The sequence below is a fragment of the Anser anser genome (assembly GCF_964211835.1).
Source record: "Anser anser genome assembly, chromosome: 5".
NCBI classification, from domain to species: domain Eukaryota; kingdom Metazoa; phylum Chordata; class Aves; order Anseriformes; family Anatidae; genus Anser; species Anser anser.
In genome coordinates this window covers 9,098,437-9,123,482 of record NC_139725.1, presented here as the reverse complement: position 1 = coordinate 9,123,482, position 25,046 = coordinate 9,098,437, and the positions used below count along the sequence as shown (strand labels likewise).

Here is a 25,046-nt window from a genome sequence, read left to right as displayed (position 1 = left end):
AAAGGAAAAATAAAACCCAATAAAAATCAGACTTTCATTAATAATCTACTTGTCAACATGACTTTGGAAGAAAAGGAATACATCTCAGAGTAAACATTGTTTTTCAAGGTTTAGACAGTAGTATGACAAGTGAGGTTCCCTGAACAGGAAGCAGAAAGACTGTTTGAAATTAGGAGAAACGCCCCTCAGCATACAACCTCTGCAATGTGTAGGTGGAAATGAGATGGAGAGAACCAGTATATACACTTTCCTATAAATCTTTTTTTCTTATTCCAAACAAGGCACATAAGCAGCAGGAAGACTGTACTTGCTTATTTACTTTGAGAGAAATTCTGTTCTTAAGTGACCAGCAGGAATGATTATACTTAATGTTCCCCAGTTTAGAGAGAACGAAAAAAGAAGGCATGTTTTCCTGAGTGCAGTTCTCCTTGCCTCTTATACACAGGGACAAGCAAAACGGCCTGAAGTAATTAACACCGCTGCATTTAAGGACTGTTATCACTACTCAGGCTCCTTGGTGAGAGTTCTGAAACTTCTTTTTACCCAGAGGCTTTACCTGATACAGAAACGATTGAACACGGCAGGAATGTGGCCGAGAGGCAGGAGGCTTAAAGTGCTGTTTAAGTCCTAAACACTCTCGTTTGGTTTGGCTTGCCGCAATGCCGCAGAATCTACCTTAGCTGTGAAATAACTTTCTGAAGTGCGTGAACTTTTACTCGAGAACCACTAGATGGCACCACAACTAGCCACAAAAAGCTGTTTAATTATCCGCAACTAAGGTCTTGCCCATTTATATAATTAATAAAGCAATTGAGTAGGACTGTTTCTTTTCAGGCATTACTACAGAGATTACAGATGGATTTGTGCTCTGTGACTTTCCTATTCCTATAAAGCAGATCAGGCAGTGTTTAGACTGTTCTATTTCAAGCTGCTGTTTAATAACATGCCGAAACAGACACAACATAGATCAGTATTTTAAAAGGTGATCAGTGACGACAGGTACCCAATTTCAAGGTGATTTTAATCATACTTTGGAACCCCCATTTTACAGGCTGTCTCATTCAACTTATCCTGCAGGATGCCTCCACTCTTCCTTCCTCCTACGACTTTTCAACAATCCCTGCCTACTCTGGTGCCCTGGTTGGCATCCCACACTGCCCAGTCCCCACACAGAGCCTACCAAGTGGGACTTCGTTGCCTGACACTTGCCATGGAGGTAGGAGAAAAGGATCCCAAACTCTTAATGAGAGAGATAAGGAGTTTCCAGGGTTCTTGGAAAAAAAAAGGGGGGGGGGACTCTAGGATCCTAAAAGGGAACTACGGGCAGTATTTTCTGATGGCACTGTGGCCAAGACTCTGGCTGGAGGCTCCAGATGTCAAGTAGCATTACTTTTCTGGCATAAGAAAGCTTTCCGCCTTCTGACATCACGTAGATAGAAGAGTATTTACTAGATAGGCTGAACAGCATTTATGTCCCCCTATGGCCTGGTGCAGTGCATGCTCTTTGTCACTTGCCATGGAAGGCTCCTGCTGTTTAACAGACCCTCCCAGCTATTTCTTTATGCCCTTAAATAATAGAGTGCTTCTGGTCACTGTAATTTACATCCCCTAGACTATAACAGTGCTTCATCTTCCTGCTTCTTCTCAGAAACAGTATTTCTAGGTTTTCCCTGTACACTGAAGAAGACAAAAAAATGACACTGTACCATGGGACTGTGCTCTCCCTCCTCAACTTCCAATGATCACCAAAGAAACAACCTCAAACCCAGAAGACTAATTAAGTAAACACAATACCTGAAATAATATACCTTCAAATAAGCTTTCTAGACCTGTATGTCTGAATAAAGGTTGCCTGTATTGCTGCCCATAATGAGTTCAACCCTCCGCAGGCAAACAGTTCCCAATACCCAATTAAATTAAAGCAATTTTCTGATTGATATCACACCATGCTTTTTTGGAAATTCAGTGACAATAAGGTATCTCAGATTATTTTTTTTTTCTATTTTTCTTTTTTTAGATTTATTGTTGAAAAATCCTGGATGCAATTATTTCTGTAGTAAAAGTACTACATGGCAGTACCAGACCAATTCCTCTAGAAATGTGCAAAACTGCATTGTTGGTCCTCTAAACCGGGATTCTGAAGTCTGAATGCTGCTGCCAGGAAAACAAACAAACAAAACAGAAATCTTGGGGTCTTGGTATGGCTAAAGCCAGGAAGACACCCAGAGTGAGATAGATAATTGTTTCTTCCACAGGAGAACTAACCCATAACTCTCACACTCTCACAGACCCATTTCCAGCTCTGTCACAGGCAGAGGAGACAACAAGGCCATGGTTCTTTTCCTCGCTCTAGAAGTCTGCTTCCCTGCCACAGCTTGCTTTGCTTATGTCTAGACTAATTCTGCATAAGAACAGCAGTATTCCTACATTGTGGTTACTGAGAAGACAGTATCACATGAACAAAAAAAGCAGAATGGGAGGAAAAGGAAAGAGATGCACACTTCACTGAGAAAAGTAAACACATTTTGCTAACCTCTGAGTTGCTCGAACAGTGCATAACGGTGTACAATGTAAACAAACGTTAGGAATTCAGATCAAGCCTGAACTGCCAAGTCTGCATCTCCTTTATTTAAGGAATCAATCCTTTGACTTTATTATACTTTTCCTGGAAAAATATACCTCTATTAGGAGTTTAGACTAATACAGTGCTTGGTTTTGCATTTCATCATTCTGCTAATGCAACCTAACAAATAAGATTTATTTGAACTATAGACTGGGCTGATAATTGTAAAGCTTTTTCTGTAGTAAAAATCTGTTCTCTCATTAGATCCCTGGAATACTGCTTCCTATAGTACAGTTTTGTGAAATTTCTTTGCAAATTTGCAATCTGTATTGGTTACAATCAAACTCCTACTTGATGAAAATCCCCATGAGCCAGTTAAATAGGAATTTCTGCAGCTTACAGAACGATGCCATCACCTCATATTTTATGCATTAATTGATCCATGCTCTGGAACAAAAATTTCATTAGACCGCTGAGAAAATATCCTTAAAAAAAATAGAATGCTCAGAATCCTTAAATGCAGCTAATATTGCACAGATAGGTGGTCAGATAAGAAGTAAAAGTCACAGCTGAAGGTGGCTATGGCTCTATACATTCTCTTTGACCTATTTTTCTTAAATAATTTGACCTAAAAATTGTAGCACCTGAAAAAAGAATACGGGTCAGGCACCTCCAACCTAAGCCTAGGACTTTATATAGCATCCCAAATACGATCTTTTTCTCAATTATCCAGCGTGCTGAATCATTCTACATCAGCTTGAGCGTGTTATCAATGCACACTGTCAGCAAGATTCACATAAGCCTTATACTACGTATCATAGACATAGTTTGAAATCAATTAGCAGGTGCTGTTGTCCATTTGTGAGTGAGGCATAGTCCTGCCAAACTTACTGTTTAAGAAATGCATGCTTTTTTTATTAACAACAACAACAACAAAAAGGCCTCCTTGCTCATAAACTGACAGTTATGCCACTCAGCAAGCTGTGTGAAAGCAGCTAAGTATCTCAGCTTTCTCTTAAGCACTTACTTTTCAGTATATGCAGTAACAGTGTGCTCCAACAGTCAAATTAGACTCTGCCCTTCAAATGAATACTCAGGTATGTTTGGTTTTCATTTTGGTTTGGATTTCAAAATTCAGTCAGCTCCTGATCAATATGGTTTAATAGAGTAATTAATACACACTTAAATGCTTCCTTAGCAACTTAGGAACATTGTTCTCCAAAACAGAAGGCCAAAAAATTCTGACATTTTTTTTCCTCTAAATTTACCATTTTTGGTGGTAAATAGCAAATTCCAAATTTGTTGAAAACCGATTGTACAAAGACTATTTCCATGAAGTTCTTTGAAACCTAGGCTTCCTGCCAGCTTTCTCATCTGCCTGCTCCAAAGCCTACCAGGCTGGGTTGCTGAGGATACCACACTTCCAAGGCCGGGGAACCCAGCGCTTCCGGAACTGGCAGCTGCCTCAGCAGTCCACATGTATGCTCTGGCTTCAACAGACAGTAACTTGAGAGAGAAATACAGCAACCTGAAGCAACTCCGCGAAGTAAAAGGCTTTCCTTCTATGGAGGATTTCAAACTTTTCAGATTTATTTTGTAAAATTGAAATAAAAATTTAAAAACCAAACTGCTCTTCCTCTCTGACAGTTTTGCTTCCACTCACACTGAACTGTTTAACAACCCATGACTCCAGTAAATCCAGAGGGGTCTCTGCTTCTGCTCAGTGTGGAAGATGACAACACTTAGCATGGCTCCTGCTTTACAGGCATGCAGGCACCGCTTGAATTGGAGTGTGACAGTTCTGCACAGGTCTCTGTATTCTGCACAAAATCAGCAAAGACAAATCGTAATGAATCATATCAGGTGGAGCCTCATGCTCCTATTTCTAGTTTCTTCAACTCACATCCCAGTAGAAATATTTTTGCTCTTTAGCTATCAACAGCTTAACAGCAAACCTATACAGCCCAAGAACTGCTTACATAACAAAAAGGAAATCCTAGCTGGTTATGTATCAGTGGCACATGTGTCTTGAAAGATATTTTCCATCAGGTCTCTCCCTTGCTTTTTCAATTCTTTTCTAATATCACTAATCTTTTTTGTCAAGTCCATGAAGATGCTTTCTTGTCCCTTTTGAGAAAAATACAATAAAACAAAATAAAATAAATACTGTTCTCATACTTAAAGCCAAATAAAGAACCATATTTCTCCAGGACAGTCGCAGGATCAAAACTGTTACTTCATCTACATACACAGAAAATAATCAAGAAAGGTATATGTATATTTTTTAAATAATTTGAATAATAAAAAATACTCTGGAATAAAGTGAAATGCTAAAAATGAAAGAATGCAAGTTGGTTTAGCATGTTAGGAAAAAAAAGCATTTGTGACAAACATAAATTCAGTGCTCAACAGAATCTTAACACACTTCCTATCAGATACCACTGGAGTTATCCAATTATCTTACATAAGAAGCCAAGATCATACAGTGGTTTTACAAAAGCAAAGAGCTGAAGGTTGTAAGAATCACATCACTAAACAGGGTAAGAAAACACAGCTGTTATATATTCAGAAATGTGGTATAAAAATCAGCCAGGAATGAATTTACATCATGTGAGACAAAAATACAGGAAAAATAACTGAATGCCATTGTTCTTTGTATTGTTCTGTGTATACTAAACACGTTTCAGAAGGATTAGCTTCTGCTGCTGTTGATTGCAAGCAGGATATTTACAAGACTTAAAAAGACAAACAGTTTGTGTAGGTATTGCGTAGGGAATAAGGGAAGCATAACCTCTGCACCAAGCAATGAAAAACTGACATCTCAAAAGCTTTCTAAAATTCTGTGCTACCAAATACATAGCTGATGCATTCTGTGATTTTCTTTATTCTCCTAAGGCTGAAATATTCTATTTGCAAATAGGTCCATACTGCAATTCTTTATTAATGAATAACTCTCTAGTTGATTACGATTTGTTTCAGCTATCCAGCTCTGTGCTTGGCAGGCACAAGCTACTCCACAATTCTGCATCATCAGTGCTGGGAAATTAAACTAGTATCAGCAAAAATAGTATTGAACGGTAGTGACCAACTACCCAACACAATTACTACTAAAGCCATGAGAGTTTCTGCAGCGACTTGCGTAAGAATCACAGTAAATCCCAAAGGCACCTAGAGGGGCAATGCAAGGACATAAGTCATCTGTTGTAACCAGCAACAACAAAAGGCAAAGACTACGCTCCAGTGAACTTATTTAACAATGAAACATAGGCCTGGGCTGCTGTGCTGTGAAACATCAACCCCACACAGAGACTGCAAATTGCTTCTGAATCTGTGCATTATGAATCTGCGTACTTCAAGGATATCAATTAGTGAAACACTGGGTAGCAGCAAAAAGGTCTGTTGCTTTAAATAGCTCAGGTTAAATTTGGACCTCTGCAGAAAAAGATTTGAACAACAAACAAGAAAGGAGAGAGGAAGAGTACTCAGTCAAGGCAGGCCACGCGCAGAAGAAACTTGACACAAAACCCATTATACTCAGCAAAGCACACAACTCCCAACTTGAAGAACCAGCTCTTCATTCTGTTCTAGTCCCTAGAAACTTAGCTAAAGCCATAGTTTTAAGCATCTTTAAAAATGTCTCGAGGCATACTTGCCATGAGAAACAGCTCTCAGATGAAGAAACCATTAAGTTTCCCAGTAACATAATATTTGACAAGACCTAAAACATGTAACCACAACCATGAATCTCACAAACTTAAACCCAAGGTCCCTTGACACTTTTTAAAAATATATAAGCTAATTTTTTTCTGCAGCTAGAATAATTTGCAGATAAGTTTTAACCAGACAGAGTCAGATTTATTACTCACAGTGTACAAGTTGCACACATAAAGACAAGTTTTCTAATAGTACTTTTATAGATGCTGAACTTCTCTGAAAGATATAAACCACATTGCTTTAAAGCAAGGTAGATTTATGACTTCTAGTAACAGAATTGCTAGCCTTACCACCACCTCTCTTAAAGACAAGAATTTCATTAGTTTAAGGTATATAAACAAAACAAAGTTTTCAGTCCTGTGTCAAATGCTTTGGGGGAAAAAATGAAAAAAAGAAAAAGGCAGCAACAGAGAAGGCAGGAACATTAACTGCTACATAGGAAACAATAGCACAACTGTATCACACCACTTCTGGTTGAAATGAGCGATTAGAAATAGCAAAGCAAGTGCTCCCTTGTGGCAGCACTGGTAACAATAGCTTGCTAGGTTACAATAATAAATAGTCCAAGGGAAACAGCCAAAGAACACAAAAGAGAGCAGCACAGAGAAGTTTTTTATTTCCCTGAGAAGCTACTAAGATATTAACGCAACCATATGAATGTGATGCCTGCTATGACTTGTAAAAAAACCTGCCATGTCTTTTTATTTCCTAGGCTGTATACATTAACAACCATAGCGACAACTGCTATATCTGGGATGAGCAACGCTACTTAAGAACTAGATAGATAACACCACTGCATAACACTTACAGATGCTGTAGCGTATAAGGTGGGAGGGTTCGTCCCTCTGCCTCTGTTCCCTAAAGAAGTATAAATCATTTAAAATGGAAAACATTTCTATTGCTCAAAACAATACAAAATCTGATAACACAGAGCCTACGTGTAATATTCACATATGTGGGAAAAAGAAAGTTTCCTGAATCAGTAACATCTGTGAACTCCCTTCACAACAACCATAAACTTTGTTTTAATCTACTGGGAATATAAACTTGAGGGAGTACAATACAATTAGAATATAAGGATTTCCCAGAGATATGAACTAATAGTCTTAGAAATAAACAAATACAGCACCTTACCCAACAGGAGAAAGAATTCATTTCATGTATCTTTCTAAGAAAAGGTATGAGAACAATATCAAAGTCACTATCAAAATAACAACTCTCCAAATTACCACTCCTCAAATGATGTATCGCAGATGAACCGGCTTCAATTTGTAACTTCTTATTAGCCTTAAAAATACATATTCATATACTTGAACAATAAATTTAGCAGAGATGATAGCTAGATCACCAACTTGAAAACAGAAACAACCACTCTTGAAGTGAGGGTAGCAGTAGAATCCACCTGTAAAGAGTGTATTGCAATTACAACATGGCTTCATGAATTCTTCAGTGAGAAGGCTGTGCAAGCATTTCCTGTTTACCTCCTCCCCCATTCCCACTCCCCAAGCAATCCCATCAATTGCACTGCTGCAGCTGTGTATTTTGTTGGGGAACAAGCTGATACAGCAGCATTAAAAGCAAGGCTGTAGAAGAGGGTTGGTTGGTTCTATTTTTTTTTCCTTTTAATCAGAACGATTTCCCTAATTCGCACTGTCACAACTGAAGAGGCTGTGTGAGACACAACAAAGTAGCTTGGGGAAGAAAGCATGACAGGGGCTAAGTTTGCACGCTCTGCTTGTGAAACTATGGTGTTAGTGAATGTGTATGACTTCTTCAGATCATGAAACAGACCATTGCAAATTAGAGATTCAATATTTTCTGTATTGTCCTTTTCAAATATAGTTCCTTTAGCTTTATTTGATTTGCATAAGTTAGTACTTAGAAAAGGCCAGGTACTCTGTAGGGATATAATTAATTTTAATCAGCTTTTGTCTGGCATCTATGAAATTAGTGAGAATCTTTCCTGAGAAGTGTGACTATATCAGCCCTAAACAACAGAAAACACCATTATTCAACCATAGAGTTTATGTTATTAGTAAAAAGGTAGATATCTGCTTTCTTGACTTCTTTATACATTTAATTGGACTGGGTTTTCATTTAAACAAAACTATTATTACAGATGTCTAGGGAGAAATTGCAGATCACCTCCTAATTTTGGTGTGACAGGAAATTCAGTAACAAATTACGGTATTGCAGACTGGATGAACACTGGAACAGATGGCCAGACTGCAGGACCACAGGAAGGTATGAGACACTTAAAGGGTTTGCTTGTAAAAGACATTCTGGAAAGCATCCCATCTGCAGGACAACTAATAAGCCAGTGAGAATTTCTTTTCATGGTGAAATGCTTTTAACTACATGTCCTTGTCTAGTTTTCTTTTGTGGATAGGTTTCTGTAAAAAGTCAGACTGACCATAATAGAACAGTCATAACAAAGCAAGACTGGCTGTTCTGGGCAGGTGATAGTAAATACAGTACTACTGTGAGTCATTTTCCCCAGAAGTGATCTTATGTGAAGCTCAACAAAGTTATTTCCCTGTCATTATTCTGATACAGAGGCACACATCGCTAGCTTTGACAGCAGAAAAAGGGCAGTGAACAGGGAACACTGGTCATCGAACCTTATTATAACGACAAACTAGGGAATGCATTCGAGTTACACGATTGCCTGTTAGAAACATTGTTAGTTTCCCTGTAATGTGACAATACTTGATCTGAGATCACTGGCAGAAAACACCGATCTAGAGTCTAATTATGACATCTTTATAACCCCCTTCCACAGTATAGATATCCGTTATATATTTTTTTTTTAAAGTGACAACGTGACAGACAGGAACCAGGAGTGCCTATACTGGGACAGGAATCAGAACTGTGATGAGCTACAGCGGTATTGTAGATGGTAAAGAAATGTCAAGTTTGGTTTAACAAAACACTTACTCCTAGCCTTCTTGGACCCCTGATCAATAAACAAGTACACACACAGCCTATTGAGTACAGTCACTCATACATAACACAGAGAAAAGCAATTAAGACTGGTATCCTGAAAGTCTCAGGAGCATACTCATTAGATAAGAAACACTCTGGCAATGTCTCTGCTGTGAATTACCAGAGGACCACCTTGCACCCCAGCATATCACTTTGGTGGCTGACATAAAACACAGTTAAAACACCTGAGAATTTTTTTTTTTCCAAAAAATAGGCTTCTCAACCTATTTCCAAATTGTGAAATGGGTCAGCTATTTCTAAACGCCAGCGAATAAAATCCAGGCAAATGTCTAAAAAGACATTGTGACAGTAACCTTCACGATCACTTCCTAAGTGTGTTTTGCTTTTCTTTTTTTTCCCCTCTTAACAAGGCTTGATCTCACTGTCTGGCTGAACATTAATCCTCTTTCACCAAGTACCAAACTAATGCCTGCTGCATTAATTCTCTGCAAATCCTCAAGGTATAAGTTACACATGATTTAGTATAAAAGGTAAGCTTGGGGCTTTCTTTTCACTATTGCTATTACCAGGAAGGCAAGTAGAATACAGGTGAGTTTTCATCAGATCTTGATCTGGAAATATTTTTTTTCAAATTGCAAACACTGTATGCAATTAATTTCTTTTTTAAAGCAGGTTATCCTTTGCTCTTTTTTTTTTCCCTTGTTTCATTTTCTTTCTCCTAAAAAACAGGACACATTATCTGTACCGAAACTTAGATAAAGTATTTCATTGAAAGTAGTATGATGCTCAGCTGTTCTTACTCTGCAAAGACTGCTGATATACCATTTCAGTTGCTTAGGAAAATCAAACTCCTTTAACAATAAGCATACAGATAGATCTACTTAATTACTTTATCCTCTGAAAGCTTACTATTATAGAAACACTTGAAGGTAATATGAAGACTTAATTTCTCCCTGTTTCTATAAATATTTCCTGTTGAAAATAATTATATGTTTCTCCAATACAGATCCATTTTCTGCTTTACGCACAGGATGAAGACGCTTAACTGCTATGTGCTGTTATTTTGCTGGAAAGCAATTTGTTGCTATAGCTGTGAGCTCACCAATATTACTATAGCAGTGGAAAGAGAAGAATGTGAATTCTGTATTACAGTGAATGCCACGTGGTGCTCAGGATACTGCTTCACAAGGGTGAGAATCTTAAGTTTAAAATTCAGGCATCAAAATTAAGTACTGAAGTGATGTATGAATAACCAATTTCTCCGGTTCATAATGAACACATGGGCCTTGTGAAAGAACAGGCTGAATAATGGCTGTGTTATTTGATAGGAAAGTAGATACATTGACAGTCTGAACGGTAAAGGAAGAATGAAAAGATACTAGTTGAATTCAGATCTTTATTTGGCTGCACACATTGTTTATATTGTATAACTAGCAGTGAAAGTATGAGAATCTGGATCTCTGCCTTCTGTTCAGTTTGTGGTCGCAAATGGACACAATAAAGCAGCGATCACTATGTAGACTCTACTTTTCCAATAGAAAATAATTTGAAGAATCAAGCCATTGATCTGCAAAGGTTGTCTGGTGACGGTATGAAACCTATCTTGCACAACCATTCTCCTGAAAGGAGAAGTATATGGATCTAGGCGCAATTCAGATAGCCTAATCCAAATCCTTTTTATCTCAGCAGGATTTTCCCCACTGGTTTTACAAGACTTCACATTAGGTCTTTTATCTATTTTGTAAAAACAAAGAATTCTACCTTGTGACAAATTTCAAAATAAATATTTCCTTCTTGTAATTTTCAGGATCCGGTATATAAATATCCACCAGTATCATCCGTTCAGCAAACATGTACCTTCAAGGAGGTTGTGTATGAAACAGTGAAGATCCCTGGCTGTGGTGACCATCCTGAATCTTTTTATTCATACCCGGTAGCTACAGAGTGCCACTGTGAGACCTGTGACACTGACAGCACTGACTGCACTGTGAGGGGACTGGGGCCATCCTACTGCTCCTTCAGTCAGAATGGAAGTAACCAATGAAGGGTACTTGAGATAGTAGTTTGGTTTTTATATGCGCTCTTCTAAATAGTGCTGACCAGGTTTAAGTGGAAGTTAATAGCCAAGGCTATTTAGAAACTGACAAGACTGAAAAAGACTTTTAAAGCTAAAATGGAGAGCTACTGACTATACTTCTCTTCAGGCCTTCACTACTTCTTCTACTTTCCTTAAAATCACTTTCTATAGAATGTCTATAGAATGCCGCTTATGATTCCTTCTGCTCTTGCCTCCTCTTCTTTTCTATTCCACCTTCATTCTTTATATTTCTGTATTTCCACAGCTTAGTTCACTTGGATTACTCCATGCTATCCTATACTTTTAAAAAGTTCACAGTTTCCATGCCTTTATTATGCCCTGCATCTCTCCTTAGAATTCACTTATCCTAAAAAGCCTTGCAGCACTGGTTTTTATCAGATCCAACATCGATAGTATTACTAACTACTAGTTGGACTGTAAACCTCTCTCAGATGAGATTCTGATTCTTTTTTTTTTTGGCAAAATATTTCTTAGTCATTACACTCTTTAAACAATAACAACATGTTTATTTAAGAGCCCAAATCCTGTGTTCAAATATTGAAAGTCACCAAACTCTTGTGCTCTCTCATTAAGGATTGTTAGCTCAGGCTCAATGACACCGTGACACAAATGACATGAAATCCAGGTCCTACCTGGCTAACTTGCTGCTTGAAATGCTTGGCTGTTTACCTTCACCTGGGTAAACAAATGTCCTAAGTCAGTTAAACAAATCTGAAAAAAATTGCCATGCATTTGAAATGCTGGATTTCCTCTTATTATGCAAGAGAACTTAAGAATGAGAATTATTTCAATGCTATTTAATAGAGGAGTCTCACGAAAGGTTTAGAGATGAATCTAGAAGAATCTGACCCTGGTATTGCAAACCTGGTGTGAGAGCATACGTTCAAAGTCATTCGCAGTAGTGCCTCTGAGATTGAAGTGAATTCATACAATTCTGCAGCAATCAGTATGAATGGGACAGGCTGGAAGCAAGCTGGAGATCTAAATGAGAATGGAAAGTTATCTAAAATTATTCAGAAAATGGTTAGAAATCTACAGAATGAAATCCTACCAGGAAAAAAGAAGATATGTCTCTTCAACAGAAACAACCACCTACACAAATACACAACTGACAGCAACTGGTTCAACAGCAGTTCTGAACAGAAGACTTGGAGGTTATACAAGCTAAGTATGAGTCAACAGTACCACACTACTATGGAAAAGCTGAGCTGCAAGAACAGGAGCAGAGCTGACATGATGCACAACCTACATCCACTACTCTGTTCAATCTTCTAAGGGCCTCAGACAAGATGTTATTTCCAGTTTTGGACACAGAACATCAAGGTATTGAAAAACTGGAGAAAGTCCACAGAAGAGTAATAAGAATGAGTAGAGACCTAAATAACATGACTTAGAAGAAAGATTTTTTTTTTTTGAAGTGTAGTTGTTTGTCTTATAGATGGTAATAGGGGAATAAAAACAGTGAAACATTTTACGTGCTTGAAGACTGTTACAAAGAGAAAAGGAACAGTCAGTTTGCCATGTTCATAGCAAACAGAACAACTAATGCAAGATTCAGAGTAGTCACTAGCAAATCTCCCAAAAGGAAAAGATAAAATAGACACTGAAATAAATAGTTAGGTGAAGGAAAGAAGAGAGAAGGGGGTCTGTGGAGTAGTGGCAGGTCTTCAATAACATGTTGACCTATCAGGAATGACAGCAATAAAGTTAACCTTCCATGAGGCAAGGGAAGGAAGTAGACCACCTCTTGAGGTGTCTTCCAACACTATTTTGGTATTACTCTACTGGCTGTCATGATTGTTTTTGAGACCCTTACACAAACATTTATATAAAGGGAATTTGTTACTCTGGATCTCTCTTATTACAGATATTTTAACTTATTTCATTTGTAACTTTTTTACAGTAAGATATTAGCTCTTGTAACTTAATTTTATTTATAAATTGTATTATCATGGGCATTTTCTTCGGTCTAGTGAAGTTTTAAAAATGGTAAAGTAATAGGTAAATCAAATTGTGCGTAATTTCAATTTTAAGCAAGAGTTGACTTCAGTTAAATACAAATATATTGTTTACATCAGGAATTATTTCATCTGGATGAGGGAATTTTGAATAAAAATTGCAAAACAGAGGAGCTTGAAGCAAAAAGTATGGAAAAATATATGCCTTATATCTGTAAATATCTACACTGTCTGTTGTGCACTTTGGAATAATAAAAACAATTTTGTTGCACTTGTGTTATGTATGTCTTTCTTAATTAGAAAACTGAAAACTTAGAAGTCCATCAAAAGTCCATCTGTCCACTTAATTATGCTTTAAACCACACCTTTCTTCCCTAGAAATATTTTCATGGGACTAATATACCCACCTGAGCCGTATTTTTTTTTTTTTTGCTTTGCCAAAAAATATATATCCTAATCACATCAAATAAAAGATTGATACGTTTACATTTTAGCCTGATCTGGTAACATTACAATGAAATATTTTTTTAGTTTCAACACAATAGAATTGTGAATCAGAATAATGATTATTACGAATATATTTTTTAAACTATACAGATTAGAACTTCTCCAGAGCTCAATCCACAACTGTCATGAATTTGCTTGCATGTGAAAACAAAAATTATACAGGTATTATTTCATCTACCAGACAACTGCAACCACTCATTTTCATTTTGCAAAGGAATCTATTCAGAACCTCAGAACTGCAACAATTGTAGTCAAAAGAGTAGTAAAGTTAATATCAGAATGCTAGCAAAAAACTCCTAATCATGCACCATTTCAAGCCTCCAGACTCACTTCTTATCTCTCACACATCTTAGGTACCAATGCTGAGTAAAATACCAAGACCTAGAGTCAGAAAGATGTAAAGAAAAAGGTACTTCATATAAAAATTAACCTCTCATATAAAGGTGCTCTCCATATAAGCACAAGCAAAGTACAGCCTTTGAAAACACCTCTTTCAAATGCTTTCTCAACCCCTGTCCAGTACTTAGAGATGAGTTCTACCAGACTCTCTTCCATATAGCTGGCTTTTGAAAAGATGAGTATTTCATGCATCAGAAGCATTATGTATTTCAATATATCAATAGGAGAGCAGTAAAAGAATAAATTCTTGAATTTAGCTTCTTTCTCTGGTCATAAGTGATCATTAAAAAAAAAAATGGTTTAGAAAACATGCAAGTCCCACCGAAATATTTCTGTTAAAAACAGCAAGCCTTGAATGCACACCTCTATTTTTATGAAACTAGCAATGATATTCTACTCCAAAGTAAAATCCATTCCACATCAAGTCAACTGTTATTTGCTGTTCTATAGACTGATTGCGAACATTTCATTGTCAGTAGTTTCACTGACAAATTCAGAAATTCTTACAGGAGGCTGGCTTGACTTGAAGATACCATGGACTACTACCTTCAACAGTTTGTCCGACAGACTTCGTCTAATCAAAGCTCACTTTCCATTCAGTTCCCAATAATCATTTCATTAAACTTAATTACACTTCAATGTTTTTCAAAAAATTTAGTGTACTTTGAGGTTCAAATCTGCTTGGAATTATTATTTAAGAAAAATATTTAAGAAGTAGTTCGTATGATGTTCGCCTAGTGCTATTATGATGAATAAATGGCGACTCTGTTAGGAGGAGTAAGTCTTAGTATGATATGCTACTAAGTAGTAAATTGGTGGGAAAGCTGTTAGACACATTCCTAATATATTCAGAAGGAGATTGGCAAAAGTTCTCACCATGGGCCTAACCCTTTCCACTGAAATCAATAGGTAAAAGTTTTTCAGCTTCAGTACAACTGTTCTGCTAACACAGAACTTTTCAAAAACCTCATACAAATTCTAACTTTAAAGGCAGGCTCTGAAAAAAACAACTTGCAATATGTCAGCATTTAGTCACCAACCTACAGAAATTAACTTTTTAGAGAAACGTCATGCCCCTGAGGTAGAAAAAACTAAAATGGATTAACCTATCTTCACTCTTATACAATTTATTTACTCCCAGGTAAAAAAAATTCTCTCTTTTCTTGCTTGAAAGCAGAAAACCTGGAAAACTGTTACTTATAATCCCCTGCTGAATGCATGCAGCATAGAGGCAGGCAGTACATAGCATTGAACTGTCCCTTAAAGACCTTTGAGAGGAACACAATGTAGGATTCAATATGTTGTAATTAATTGAGTCTTTCAAATACCCAGATGTACAGATAAACTGCATGAAGATTATTCATCTCTGCCACCACATCTATGAGGGAATTAATATTTTCTATCATTTATTATGCAGACAGTTTGACCTTGATCTTATGAGTGTCCGTGCCAGTCGTACTTGAAGCTCTCCAGACATCAAGATGGGAACATGAAGTTCAGCAGCAGTATTCATAGTCCTACTAATTGAAATGACCATTTAATCCTAACTGCCTTTTAGGTATAAAGCACACCCCGATTTTACAGGGATGCAAAGAAAAACACATTCCTCACCTATAAGCTATTAATAAAGCATCAGCATAATAGCATCACCCCACTGCTGTCAATGCTCAGCTGTTATTCTCTGACTAAAATCTGTAAACCTTTAATCTTATCTTAAAACAAGTTGCCACTTGTCTTTATAATGTTGGCATATAACCTGGCTCACAACATATATTTTTTTGCCATAAGTAAAGCATATATATATAAATGCCATCTGGTATTAACCCAACTGACACATAAGAATTTATTAGTCATAAGAAACAAAAACAAAAACACATATAAATCTAACTTGAGAGAGAGGTAAGTACAAACAATAGGTGGAAAACAGAAATGTTAGAACTGTGGCTTGTACCTGTGAGGTAGAGGCAGCACTTATGTGGGGCTATTTATATGGGAAAAGGAAAGACAGTTGAGAGTGTGGTTACTATGCCATATTTCTTCACCCTCACACCTCAGGAAGTGCATTTTACTTTTGCAATATGCAATATGTAGCCACACACTTTATTTTCATTAAAAATACAATTAACATCTTGTTTGAAACTACAAATAAAGAAAAAAAGAGCTGAGCAGTTAACCTGAAAAATTCATTTGGAGATGGTAGCCTTGAGATTAGTGGCTCCCCTCCACTCAGGCAATGGGATCTATAATTTTTTTTTTCTGTGTATCTCATGTTTCTCTTCAATTTATGTTATTAACATAAGCTATCAAAGCCTTGGTCTTTCAATGTGACTTATACTGACAGACATTACAGCAGCTCACAAGGCTGCAGTCTCTGGGAAATACAGCAAACAAAGCAGCAGGGTTAGAGAAAGAACATACTTTCAAGAAATCAAATGTCAGTGTTTTATTATGTGTAGGTGGGGAAGAGACAGAATTAACTAGCTATGCTTTACCATCTTTAACTATTGGTTTTCTTACATGCTACAACTCTAAAGGGCAAGAACAAAGTTTTTACTTCACACTGGTGACTTCTTAATTCACTGAAAAATACTGTTTTTCCAGAGGTATTACATACATAGTATAATGTTATTCTGTAAGAGAAAACTTGAACAACTTGAGAAATCCAATTTTTCCCTTGCTCTGTGTATTTAAAAAAAAAAAAAAAGTTTCATTCAACTATGGTATTGGTTTTCATTGTTTCCTTCTCTCATAGTAAAACACTGGCAGGTCTTCATGCTTTTGTGAATGTTGTGGAAATTCCTAGTCAGAATAATATGGTAATGAAGAAAAATGTTAAGAAACAAGAAAGCATTTTTTTGGTTTAGACACTGTCAAAATTTTTGTCAATGATGCAAAAGGCTAAGGATTAGGTCTATGCTCTGGCAGCACTAGCCTTTTCAAACAGGCCTTTAAGAACATCAACGGCATGACAATTCCATATAACTCAAAAGTAGGGTCTGCATTTCAGCTAGCCTAATGATTAAGAAATAATTAAGACAGCTTAAAATGAACTCTGCCACCACTTCCAAGAAGTATCCAAGACAGATCCTACCAAGCAATTGATCTGGTCCAATCTATAAATTTCTTCTTCACTGAATGACTTCTTCTTTTAGGATAAATATCTGAATCTTCGTGAGAATTCACAGTCACAGGCAATCTAACGCTTCAGATGGGAGACTGATTTACACCATCAATGTGAATGTATATACCTTTACCACATTGGCTTTGTTAATGCAATCTAGCCTTACAATAAGTAGATCTTTATCTATGAGTAGCTGGATGTGTTCATATACTTGGATTATTATGTCTGGAACTTGAAACCACTTTATGCTGAGATGCTTAGTTCAGGGACAATGTAAAAGTATAATGAAACCAGCTCCTGTCTATGCACAATCTAGTCAGTGTTTGTCAGTAAGTGTGTACAACACCCAGAGGACTGTCTTTTTAAGGCATATATTCATACAAACACCAATACGCAACAATTTATTTACAAGTTACACTGGCTATTTTAGATTTTGACCCCACCAAAGCTATTTTGTGATGCTTCCATACAGTGATAACCCATTATTCTCAAACTTTATCCAATTTATCCTAATTAGCCTATACCTAAGTACCAAAATTTTAAGAAGACAAGATGACCACATAAAGCTATGTGAGGTCAGAGTGATCTTTCTCATATAAATGGAGTGCTTCTACTATCAACAACACCATCTAGCATTTTAGCAACTCCTAGTATGGAAATGTAGTCCAGAAAAGAATTCATTTTATTAAAGTCCAGTCACCCTTATTCAACTCTCTTATGCAGAAATAAGAAATACACACAACCAGAGAACACAACTGACCAAATTTGAGATAAAGTTAGGTGACAAAATTTTCTGGTCCGTTTTCTAAAAAAAACGCTATTTTAAAAATATTTCAACTGATTGTATTCTAATAAATATTCTAATGATAACAAACAAACAAACATATAGAAAGGCCAGTAGCCTCTATAAATGTCAATAAAGTTAACATATCTTATAATTAGTATCCTTCTACATAATATGTCTAAGCAGAGTTAGAAACTACCCTGTCAAGTCCCAATATCCACGTGTTAAATTCATTAGAGGTAAAGAAGATTCAGCAGTCTGACAAAGGTTCAGTTCACCTCCATGCAAGCACCAAACATCACCTCTGAAAACAAGCACTGCGGTAATGGAAAATGTGTTGCCTGGAATGGTCTTACAGACTCAGATGAATCACTTTTTTCTTCAGAGCATATTTCAAGAGTATCAGGATAGCTAGCGGGATTACAAAGCATTTCTATACAGCATCTGAAGAATATCCATTTCATTTTGCTTGTAGTTTCTAGACCAATACTGCTTTAGTAATAAAAAAAATAGCACAAGAGCATCTCTGGGAATGAACAGCATTACATCAGAATAACTAAGCCTCAGTTATGAATTTCAATATTTCGGGGGTTAAATACCCAAGGGTTTGAGATGCCCTTAAATAATTCAGTCCACATCCTTTCAGTAGATGTCTGATCCATTAAATATTCACTAACACTTTGAAGACTGGAATAGTGTCAGATCTCAAATTAGAAAATTTCTTTTTAATGTCACTCTTGCGTTAATTTCTGTCACATTATTTCAGGTTATTTGCCACATCTCAAACTAGGTAATATTAATAGCACAAAAAAGTAAAAAAAAAAGATCTTTTCTTTCTTGATACATCAGTATGCGGGGGGGGGGGAGGTTAGTAACCAACAATTCTGCAGTTTACATCTGCAGCCCCACCAACTTCAAAACAGGAAAAGTAACCTGCCCAAGGATATGACAATCAGTAAGAGAGACTTTAGGACCTCCTGACTTCTAACTTTAGCAAAGCCACACAAAAGCACAGTTTGAAGCATAATTGGCAATATTATTAATAACTGGCAATATTATTAAACTACACCAGTTTATTAAAAATGTATCCATATATTTGGTCTGAAAATAAAATAAAAGCTTATTGCCCATGAAAAAAGGAAGAACAAAGGACAAGAATCAAATTATAATTCTACTACTAGATGGAAAGAGCCTAATGTAGACCTGCCAAGATTTTGAAAACAGACAACTAAACTGGGAAATCCCTTCCAGTCTTGATACAGCATTACTACATAAATCCTTATTATGTTACATGGCTACAAAACCATTATGCAAACAGCTGTTGGGAAAGCACTGAAACAAGATCTTTTACGCATCAGGAGCTTTGTGCCACAAAACAACTCTTCTGCTTGAAATATGTCACATTCTCCTGGTGAACAACAGGTCTGTGCTGGCAAAGGATTTCCCGTTTACCTCAGCTGATTCCTGATGTTCTCATTTATGCAATTTAATTCTTCTTTCAAATTGTGAATTATTTTCAAGTAGATGCTAATAAGTGTTTTGACTACATGGGTTTCAGGTCCAGTTTGTACAAATAATGGATGAATCATGGACGGCTATCTACAACTATTGGCTAGAATATTTAGTATTTGGAGTTAAAAGTCAGTAATACTTCCGAAACTGAACAATCCAACAAGACTAGAAGGCAAGATGCCTTATTAGTTACACCACTTCTTCGTATTAATGAGGGAACACAGTAAGGGACCTGTTTTCCTGGTACAGTCCGACCAGCGTGCAAGTAATGACATGGCAATAAATATTACTCTTCCCCTGCATTGTTGCCTAAGGCAGCAACCCCTCTCACACCAAAAGGTGCTCCAGTTTTGACTCACCTTAATGGGCTTTCACACCAGGAAACTGGGGCTGGCCCCAGAGTTGGCCCAGACAGGGCAGTCCATTCTTTCGAGTCTTTAATTTAGGTGCCCACCTGCCTTTGTGCCTCTGTGCTCCTCGGGGCTTACAGAGAGGAGCCTCTGATGGACTGAGGCTCTCCTGCGATGGGCCTGTCAGTAGCTGGGGCAGGGCATTGCTTTGCCCCCACCTGCCACCGTCTCTGTGCTCTTTTCTGGGTAAGCAAATGAGCTTTTATCACATAATCTAACAGACATGAGCAAATAATACAGGTGAATATTTATGAAGCATCAGTTTCTACAGTTTACATAGACTCAAAAGTCAAATTTAAAATGCTAGATATCTTGTTTGTTAACAACAGGGATATGTACAGTTTCTCTCATGAATTCAACTGTCGGTCCCATCTGAGTCTCATTTGGCTTGAGACCCACAAGGCTTTGTAAGTTTTCTCAACTGTTTAACAAAACAGCACTACCCTTTGAACTTCAAGAGCAGAATAGTCTTCTTTGGCCTTTGTTTATGGCATCGAGAAGATCGCCAGTGAGACATATCTTACTGCCCCTTCATTTTCTTAACTGATGCTCAAGATTTCAGACTGTGTAACTCTCTTAAGGCTTTCAAGAAAAAGATAAAAGGTAAAAAAAAAAAAAAGTTATTTGGGTATTTTACACTTGTACTCAAATTTTAAAAAAATAAAAAGCAGCTTTCCTCTTCCTTTCCTCACCACATTTTCTGCCTACTGCTAGTAGCAGAGAGAGACATTCCTGCACATCTTCTATCATGACTTCATTAAGAAATCACATGTACTCAGTATAAAGCCTTTTGAAGTGCAATTCTAGTAGAGTTTTCATGTTAGTAACTGTTCTCATTCCTCTCACATAAGCAGCTGAAATCATGCCTGCTTTTCCAAATTATGTGGATAGCTGCATACCCACCTTATTCCCATTTTCAGACTGAGTATGCATATATCCAGTTATTCAATAGCTTTGCTGTAATATTAACTGGGTGCATAGCTGCACTCTCACGTTTGTGCACACCATGCTGCATGTCTGAAAGTTAAAATTTCAGTAAATGACAATAACATAAGATACCAAGAGCCATCATCACGGTCAAATGCAAGGTCCTGTACCTGGGCTGGGGCAATGCCCAAACATGAATACAGGCTGGGTGATGAGTGGATATAGAGCAGACCTGTGGAGAATGAATTGGGGGTGCTCATGGATGAAAAGCTCAACAGGAGCTGCCAATGTGTGCTTGCAGCCCAGAAAGCCAGCTGTATCCTGGGCTGCATCAAAAGAAGCATAGCTAGCATGTTGAGGGAGGTGATTCTTCCCCTCCACTCCACTCTCATGAGATCCCACCTGGAGTACTGTGCTCAGCTCTGGGGCCCCCAGCACAAGAAGGACATGGGCCTGTTAGAGTGGATCCAGAGGAGGACCACAAAGGTGATCAGAGGGCTAGAGCACCTCTCCTATGAAGAAAGGCTGAGAAAGTATGGGGTTATAGAGAGAAGAAGGCTCCAGGAAGACCTCACAGTAGCCTACCAGTGTCTAAAGAGGGCCTTACCAAAATGGCAGGGAGAGCTGTGCCAGGACAAGGGGTAATGGTTTAAACTAAAAAAGAGTAGACTTAGATTAGACATTAGGTAGATTCTTTCCTATGGGGGTGGTGAGGCCCTGGAACAGGCTGCCCAGAGAAGCTGTGGATGCCCCATCCCTGGCAGTGTTCAAGGCCAGGCTGGATGGGGCTTTGGGCAGCCTGGTCTGACGGGAGGTGTCCCTGCCCATGGCAGAGGGTTGGAACTGGATGATCCTTAAGGGTCCCTTCCAACCCAAACCACTCTATGCTTCTATGATAATTCGTCTTCTGCTTAAGATGCTAAATGGCTATTTTCAATATTGCCTTTAATTTAAATGCACAACAGACTGTGTTCTTCTTAAAAGTTCTCAGCTGAAGGACATACGACAAAAGTGAGTTAGCTCATGCACAACTATACAATGCTTGTATTCTGCAGTGAAGATAAAATAAAAACTTTCTGAAGGACTCCCAACTCTGGTTCTCTTTGGAAAAAACTGTGTTTATGAGTAAATCCCTCCAGATCAGAAAGAGGTACAATAAACTCTATAAATAAGCTACCACTGGTATTTTCAAATGCTTCTTTAAGTGGCTTTCCACCTCTGCTGAGTATCACACTGAGTCTATTTTACTGCTTTTCTAGCAAGAACGGAGAATGAAATTGATATTGTGAGAAGAAGAAATGCACATATGAGTAATGAAACTTACACAGTCTGCATTCACTGTAGAACAAAAGATAATTTTCCCTTTCACCTCTTCAGCTCAGACACCCTTAGGCATTCATCGAGCATAAAGTGTTGATTTCAAGTAAAGTTTTTCTTTGCTTGGATGAGTATGACCTTTATGTGGCACCTGCACTAGAGTAAAATTCATTGGCAAACCAAGGCCGGACAGATTTTCCTGGTGAACACTTGAGTTTCCAAAACAATTCACACTAATTCATTGTAAGCAATCCTTTCAGGAACCCAGCTTTAGCTATCTAAATTAAAATCTCCACAACTCAGGTTTCCTAAGTCTGATTTACTCGGTGGTACACAAATATGTCCTCAGGTATCTCACCAGATCAAGCTATGAGTCTGTGTATCACTTTCCTGAAGTTAGGCTCTGAAATTCCAACCAACTTATAAGATTTCCCCCATTTGAATAGTCCTTCCTTAATGCATAATTCTTTTTTGAAAACAAGACAAACTTGAAATCACAACTGAACTTTTGAACATACAATCCTTTCTGATTTGCCTATATAGCATTAAGCACAGCAATGAATTTATGCAAATCAAATGTCTTGTGCTTAATTCCAAAACTCACTTATGGATGACTTCTCATTATCTTTATAAGTAGTCAATTCGACTCCATTGTAACTTAAGAACATCTTTGGTCTCTATCACATTATTATGACCCTCCCAGGAAGCTGAAAAGAGATGAAATGGAGCTAACTATTTATCATGTGACAGCACCTTGTCACTAAATATTATCAATTATTTGAAACTGAAGCACAAGATTTAAAAAGAAACTAAGGATTTATCCTTGATGCATCCATCACCTACAGAATTTGTACATGCTTTTCCAGATCACATAGCTACTGTCAAATTTCTGTCACAGACATGTATTTAGATATTTTAGTTATGCTGGGACCCAAATAGGGGACTTGGCTTTCCAACATAAGCCACATTGTATCTCCTTATCTTCCTGATACCACTAAGCACAGGTATAAATATGAAATTTCCTTCATATGATCATTCTCACATATAAACAGAAATTCATACTCCTGATGTAATAATTTAACTTAAGTAAAAAGAGAGACTGAAACTAGTTGATCACAGCAGAAGCACATTCATTGCAGGCGGGCGGGGGAATAAACCAAATATACTCACAGAACTTGGTTCCTAAAAATTGTTCTTCTTAGCAGCAAATAATGGCAATGTAGCAGATACTAAACAATAGGTATCAGGCACACTATACGACCTCAGACAAGGGGGTTATTTCATATTCCTAGGACAATATTTGCCTGTTTACTTACTTCCACTCAAGTGAAACATCACTCAAGTTATACAGTTACTGTATGCTAAGAAACCAACAGAAACTCAGAGAATTAAGCATTGCTGTTTAATCTATGCTATATATAAACATCTGCAGACATCTATGTCATATAGGGGATATTCTTGTTTCCTTGGATAGATTTCTGCTGCAGAGCTTCCAGAGAATATGTCTTCCCCCAGGTGATATTGTCCAATAACAAAACATTTGACAGAAGGAAAAAAAGAAAAAATTGTCAGCGATTATATTAACATACAGCAGTAAAACACATGGAAAAATAGTAAACCTTTGGGCTTTCTATAGACAAGAGTTTTATGAAGAATGCTCCTGCACTGATCATCAGCCTCGCTTGCTAACCTACCTGCGTCATTGCTTTTTGCAGCCTTACGCTGACTGCGCCTTCTCTATTTTATCAACCATAAGACATTTTTGCCATCACTTTCAAGGCTCTTTAGGATCGATCCTTCCTACCCATCACCTCTCATAAAGTATTTAGAGGTCTCTGATCAAGCTACAGTGACAGCCTCCATCATCTAGTAGTTAATTTTCCAGATAATCACCTGTATACTTTCTGTCATCAAGTTTAGAGTTGACACATGCAAAAAGGCAGTTTGTGGTTCTCCTTCATATCTTCCTTTCAAATGCTCCTTTATTGTGATGCCAGTAAAAAGAATATTATGATGTATGAAGATAGATATTTAACACATTGATCAGGAATATTAACTTGTCTCCTTGACAATCTGTCTGTAAGTATCTGTGTTATTTTAAAGCTTTATTTTAAAGCTATGAATTATTTATTCCTCTCAATAATGCTTTAGAGCCTGGTGGTTGATTCTACCACTTATGACAGGATAAATGTGCAGGTATTCCCCCGAGGCAAAGGAAGCACTCACCAGACCCGCAGAAGTCACCCATTTTAATTTAGAGTAATACAAGAACAACTCCACAAGATGGCACTCCTCCACGCCCAGATGGAGGAATATGAGGCACTGGCACTCACTCTCTTGACTGTTTATTTTCAGGAAGGATTCAATATTCACTGAATCATATGGAAGTAGTCAGCACGCAGAAAAGAAATCCCAATCTCTTGGAAAGTAACATAAGAAAACATATAAAGGGAAGGAAATGCAGGACGGTGAAAACTGCAAATTTTCCTTTTAGAAAACATGGAGTACATATTTTATAATGTGTGAGCAGTCTATGAAATATGATTGCCTCACTGTCACTGCAAGACCAATTCAATTACTTCAGATGCTCACTCAGTCCCTGACAAAGATAATCATCTACGTGAAGCTTTATTTTTCACCCATGCAGACTGGCCCATAAGGAATGCAAGATTAACATTCAAGTAGGGTGAAAATTATCAAAGCACTGCTCTGGGCATTCAGCCACTCTGCAATTATTAAAAGCATCCAGTTAGCAAGAAAACCGCAACAACAACAAACAACTGCAGTGTA

At 37.5% G+C, this 25,046-nt stretch overlaps 2 protein-coding genes across 8 annotated transcripts in view; one reads left to right on the top strand and one right to left on the bottom strand.

The window, feature by feature from the left end:
- KCNA4 (potassium voltage-gated channel subfamily A member 4) overlaps window positions 1-25,046 on the bottom strand; it is a 123,223-nt gene that overhangs the window by 40,142 nt on the left and 58,035 nt on the right. The window contains exon 1 of one of the 7 annotated variants that reach the window (XM_083838912.1): window positions 7,626-7,761. The exons of 4 other annotated variants lie outside the window; for them this stretch is intronic. The gene's annotated coding sequence lies outside the window, so the exon portion shown is untranslated. 2 more of the 7 variants (XM_083838916.1, XM_083838913.1) reach the window with 2 other exon arrangements.
- Window positions 9,906-13,550, top strand: FSHB (follicle stimulating hormone subunit beta). Its single transcript, XM_083838963.1, has 2 exons — window positions 9,906-10,413; window positions 11,031-13,550. The coding sequence occupies exons 1-2, from the start codon at window positions 10,213-10,215 to the stop codon at window positions 11,265-11,267; spliced, it is 438 nt and encodes a 145-aa protein (XP_083695089.1). The 5' UTR covers window positions 9,906-10,212; the 3' UTR covers window positions 11,268-13,550.